Source organism: Pezoporus occidentalis, unplaced genomic scaffold (assembly GCF_034315485.1).
Source record: "Pezoporus occidentalis ecotype Australia unplaced genomic scaffold, CSIRO_AGI_Poc_V1 ctg187, whole genome shotgun sequence".
NCBI classification, from domain to species: domain Eukaryota; kingdom Metazoa; phylum Chordata; class Aves; order Psittaciformes; family Psittacidae; genus Pezoporus; species Pezoporus occidentalis.
The window spans coordinates 287,385-293,249 of NW_026913715.1; the positions used below are offsets into that span (position 1 = coordinate 287,385).

A 5,865-nucleotide genomic window follows, 5' to 3' on the forward strand; every position below is an offset into this window, starting at 1 on the left:
CCAACCCAGCATTCGGCCAGGTCTGTTTGCTGTGCCTCGAGGTGTATCCTTGCACGCACTGAGCAGTGGTTACAGCATCTTTTCACCCCATCCATTTGTGTCATTCCTCCCCCCCCCTTTTTTTTTTACAGCCACCAAGTAACACTTCCCTGGCTCCATGTGCTGCTGGGGGCCCCTGAACCCCCTTGAAGGCACATCATGAACCAGATTAATCTCCTCCTCCACTCAAGCTCCTGCCTTATCACCACCATTTTGCACATGGAAGTAGCTCTCCGTACCCAGGCTTAACTTTGACTCCTGAAACAACAAAGATCAATCCCCTGACAGTGGTTTTCTTACTTATACATAATTTATCGCATTAAGGGAGAGACATCCGGCTCTGCAGTGTCTGCAGGTCCAGCCCAGACGAGATTATTCACCACTTAACAGGAGATACAAGCCGCCAGCATTACTGCTGGGCTCTGCACAGTGATCCACCTTGGAAAGGGCTCGACTGAGGCATAAAAGCTCTTTCCAGAAAGCCTGCCAAAGCCCTGGTGTAGGTAAATGATTAAAAAAATAAGGTTTACCAAGGGCACCATCCCATACAGGGCAGTGTGTGGGCAGCCAGCACAGCTCCTCTATGGGGCAATGACTATTCCTTAGGAAACAAGTTCTCAGAATCAGTTCCTGGGAGAACTCCATGTCCAAGCAATTAGCAATGTTATAACATCCCTTTATGGTCTGTTCAGGTCTCCAGAGGACGTTGTGCCCCATCTTCCTGCAACCGGTCCAAGAGTGTGAAGACTTCTGCGGTGCTCCATGCTGGAAGAGCAGTACCTGGGCCCTGGGATGGGGTGGCACACAGCTCGCTCCCAGTGGGCTTTCTGAAGCTGGCACTATGAGCTCAGCCTGGCTGTGCAAACACACACACCGGGAGGCAATGCTGTGAATTGGGCACCCAGCCGCTGTGTCCTATCGGACAATAATGGGTCTGAGCACTGGATATGTGGGTGAGAGAGGGCGAGGAGCTGTCAGTTTTGCTCCCTCCCAACACCACCAGACCCCTTCAAGTGTGTTGGGTCACCGAGAGCTGCATCCCTGCCTCAGGGAGCGTGGAGGTCGCTCAGTGGCAATGCCTGACCCCTTGGTGGACATCTGTAACCTCCCCCTGCACAGGGCTTTCCTGATGGCACCCTTGACCTTGCTGTTTCGCAAGCTGTAGATGATGGGGTTGAGCATGGGGGTCACGGCGGCGTACAGCAGGGCCAGGACCTTGTCCATCTCCTTGGAGGCGCTGGAGTGAGGCACCAGGTACGCCACAGCCCCAGTGCCCAAGAACAGAGACGCCACGGTCAGGTGGGAGGTGCAGGTAGCAAAGGCCTTCTGCATCACCACTCCCTTCTGGAGGACAGCCCCGATGATGTGAGCGTATGACACAAGAGTGAGGAGGAAGGAGCCCATCGCTATAGTCCCAGCCAGAGCATACAAGGTGGCCTTGTTGAGGGGGCACTGGGGCTGCAGGATGCCTGCAGCAGGAAGGGCATCTCGCAGAACAAGTGGTCGATGACGTTGGAGCCGCAGAAGGGCAGGCGGGCTGTGAGGAAGGCCTGGATCAGGGATGAAAGGGAGCCACTCAGCCGCGAAACGGCCACTAAGCAGTGGCACGTCCTCCTGCTCATGAGCATGGGGTAGGGGAAGGGGTGGCAAATGGACAGATACTGGTCATAGGCCATGGCAGCCAGAAGCACACATTCAGAGCCCCCAAAGCAAAGGAAGAAGTAGATCTGTGTGATGCAGCCCACAAAGGAGATGGTCTTCAGCGGTGAGAAGGAGTCTCCAAGGATTTTAGGGAGGGTAACAGAGGAGTAGCAGATGTCCAGGAAGGAGAGGTGGCCCAGGAAGAAATACATGGGGCATTGCAGGTGGGTGTCCAACCAGACAAGGGTCACAATAAGCAGGTTCCCCAGCACTGTCACCAGGTAAACGAGCGAGAAGAACAGACAGAGGATCACCTCTGCTCCGTAGGCACTGGAGAATCCCAACAGAAGGAACGTGGTGGGGCTGCTGAGATCTCCCTGCTGCAGGGCCTCGGGGCTCATCTGCAGGGAGAGCAGGAGGTAAGGACAGGTAGAACGAGGGTGAGTGCTCTCCCCTGTCAGCGGGCATCCCCAGCCCTGGGATCTGCTCTGTGGTGGGCTGAAGCTGTGCCCATGCCCTGCACCCCTCACACCTTGCCAAGGGCTCAGGGGTGTACGGTGGTGGGGGCTGCTGTCAGCCCATGGGGTTCAATCCTCCAGGCAACCCCAACCCCCTGTCACTCGAAGGACACCCGAATGAGCTGGAACGTCACCCCCATGCTCGAAAAGGATCCCAGGGGCTCTCAAACGAGTGCAGCTCCTCTCACCCCTCCAGCTTCCCTGGGCTGCAGTGGGACACTGGTCTGAAGATCCCACAAAACGTGACAGGTTGGACTTGCCTGAAAAGAAGCTGTTGTTCATGGGAGCACACTGTGTTTACATCATTAGTAAAGGTACAGCAAGATCTGCTTTCCCTTATCCATCACAGGCTGTGAGAGCAGAGCTCAAAAAAGACATCTTTAAATGATACAAAGAAAGTGACTGTTTGGAAATACTGCACTGGAGATGTGACCCCCCTGCAGCCCTGATCCAGCTCTGGAGCAGCAGCACAAGGGGGATGTGGAGCTGTTGGAGTGAGTGCAGAGGAGGCCATGGAGATGCTGCGAGGGCTGGAGCAGCTCTGCTCTGGAGCCAGGCTGAGAGAGCTGGGCTGGGGCAGCCTGGAGAAGAGAAGGCTCCTGAAGGGGAGACCTGAGAGCAGCTCCAGTGCCTAAAGGAGCTGCAGAAAAGATGGAGAGGGGCTTGGGACAAGGGCCTGTAGGGACAGGCCAAGGGGAATGGCTTTAACCTGCCAGAGGGGAGACTGAGATGAGCTCTTAGGCAGAAGCTCTTCCCTGGGAGGGTGCTGAGGCGCTGGCACAGGGTGCCCAGAGAAGCTGTGGCTGCCCCATCCCTGGCAGTGTTCAAGGCCAGGTTGGACAAAGGGCTTGGAGCAAGCTGCTCTAGTGGAAGGTGTCCCTGCCCGTGGCAGGAGTTGGAGCTGGATGAGCTTTAAGGTCCCTCTAACCCAAGCTATTCCATGACTAATATGATTCTAATCCTCATGTTCAGACCTAGAGCACAATGCAAGACCTCTGAGAGTATGAGACATCATAGGAGGACCAGAAAGGCAACTGAAGGTGACCATGTTGTTCACAGGCTTGAGGGTGGCAAGGAAAAGCAGAGACACTGGCCTGCGGGAAGAAGGGAAGACTCTGAATCTAATGAGAAACTGGAGCTTGGGTATAAATGGAGATGAGACACAGAAGATTCTGAGTGTGAACCTAAACCTACTGAATCCACAGAAAGGGCACTGAGGAGATGATCAGATTTGTGCACGCTGCAAGAAGCTGTTGGAGCTGCCTGCTGGTCTTTCCAGAGGGAAGTGTGGGAGCATCTTCACCAGGAGAAGAGGTGGGTGCCAAGCTGAGGGGACTTGAGCACCCTCAAGTGACATTGCCAGCTACCTCCAAGAGGAACAAGGACAACCCCACCGTGCTGGGGATGTGCTCCGCGGCGCGGAGATGCCGGGGTGGGCGCTGCCTTTGTCCTGGTGCCCAGCAGCTGGGGTGAGGTGTGAGCAGGGAGGGAGTGAGCAGCAGGTAGCCAAGGCTGGGTGCCACAGCGGGGGCTGGGACCCATGCTCGAGATGCTGGGAGCCTCCATGGACGCTCTCCTCTTAATGCAGGGAGGCAGCAGGATGGGAGAAGCCTTCAGGGATCTGATGCCAGGCTTTGAACCACAAAGTGAATGGATGTCAAGGAGAGGCATGTCCTCTCCCTGCTGGTTTGGGTTGTACTGGAAGAGCAGGAGCTGGTAAACAAGGGCATAACCACAGAGGGAAGGGAAAGACTGGTAGGGATAAGAGCAGCTGGGGAGTGGGTAGCAGAAGGTTGGTGTCTCCTCTGGCTCAGGAAGAGCAGATGGTCCATAGCAAACAAACGATTGTGGCCTCTGCAAAGCTATGGGGGAACTCCATAGGCACCAGAGGTATGGGGGAACTCAAATTACTATGTGTCCCCCCCCATGGCAGCAGATGTTCCCAGAAGTCAGAGAAATAGCTCTGAGCAGAGTAATGGAAGTGACAGGAGGAGAAAGTGCAGGAAGTGAGGAAGGGTAGGACAGCATGAGACACTGAAAGGCACCATCAAAATGTCTTCAGGGATCTAAATTGCCTTGGGAAGGAGTGAAGGGAAGGTCTGGGAGCCTGTCACACATTCCCAGCCAGACTGAGGGGATGGCAAAGCTCCAAGGGAGAAATTAGTCCAGGAAAAGTAAGTCTTTGGAGGGGTGATGCTAAATAAATCACAGCCTCATCTGTAATGGTCATTCCAGATCTCCCTGGATATGACACCTCACGTGGCTCCTCACCAGGTCACTGCAGAAAGTGATGAGGTTTTCTTGTACCTGTTCCTGAAAAAGAGGCTGTTTTTAGAAGAGCTGAGAAAATAACTTCAGCTCAAGTAGGGATGAGTCAATGCCATTCTGCAGAAATGGCAAGATCAATAGGAACAGATTGGTGGCTGTGGCTGTGAACAAGCACAAATCAGGACATGGGAGGAAGGCTGGTTACTGCAGCTGGGCAGACTGGGGATGTTGAGCCTGCAAATGTAGGAAAGAGCTGGCATTTCATGAAAGAAAAGGTGCAAAACCCAGCTAAGAACTCCCTTTTGAGCACAAGGCAGAGGCTGCTGGAGAGGGGCTGCTCCCTCTGCAAACAGGGAACACAGACACCAAGGAGAATGTTTGGCAAGAGTGGAAAGCCTGCAAGGAAAGGAGAGAGCCTGAGAAATGGTAAGGGAAGCCTGCACTGAAGATAGAGGAGTGCAGAGAGTCTGTGGGGATCGCTTACAGCGTGACACATACACCTTCAGCCATGCAGGTGAAGGTCAGGCAGCCCGCAGCGCTCAGCGCCCTGGGAGCCTGGTGTCCCCACTCCCAGTTCCCCAGGAGGACAATGACAGTTTATGGCAAAGGGAGGCTGGCTGGTGGCAGCAGGAGGGCAGAGAGCCAGCAGCGTTAAGGAGGGAGGAGAGTCTCCAGAGCTCTGCTGCGTGTCAGAAGGGCTGCAGGACAGGAGCACTCCCGCACCTGAATCCATGAAGGATGCACAGTGCTTGCCCTGCAGTCTTTGTGATGGGGCTCTATTCGTTGGGAGAAGAGGGGCCCAGCACCAGGCATTTGCGAGGCTTTAGGGGAAAGAAGCAGCAAGAAAACTGGGTGTGTGCAGGAGCTCTGACACTGTGGAGCAGTCTGCCTGCCCACAGCATCCTTAGCTGGAGATCCCGTGGTCTGGTCAGCCCAGGGCAGTGCTGAGCTGTGTGGCACAAGATGCCAAACTGCCCATGGCGGCAGCAGGAAAGTTTCCACCCATGTGGGAAAATCCTGATGCTGTGGAGTGAGTGTTCATGAGACCCTGCCCGGTGGTGCTCAGGGGGCAGGGAGCCCACTCAAGGAGGAGGAAGAGGAGCCAGGCTGGCTGGAGAAGTGAGAGTCCATTGCAGAGGACATGGTCAGCCTGGAGAAGCAAAGCCAAGCAGGGAGATGGCTGTGGCATCAAGGAGCAGAGCCCTTAACTCAAGCATGATGCAGTGGATAGCACTGGCAGAGGTGAGCCTGCAAAAGCCAGGAGCTTAAACCCAACTACAAACATTACTTTGATCCAGGAATCTTCTTAGATCTAATACACCAGGGTTTAGACAAGGAGCTGAGGTCTCACATCATACCTTATCAAAGAGATTTGGGGTCCAAAGTGCTCACATCAAGG

The 5,865-nt window shown here is 54.8% G+C and overlaps 1 protein-coding gene across 1 annotated transcript; it reads right to left on the reverse strand.

The window, feature by feature from the left end:
• Positions 1–1,062: 1,062 nt before the first annotated feature.
• LOC134162292 (olfactory receptor 10A7-like) lies at positions 1,063–2,480 on the reverse strand. The gene is given in 2 exon segments (XM_062615930.1): positions 1,063–1,490; positions 1,493–2,480. Coding segments are annotated over 2 exon segments (1,017 nt in total). The 5' UTR covers positions 2,082–2,480.
• Between the last annotated feature and the right edge of the window lie 3,385 nt (positions 2,481–5,865).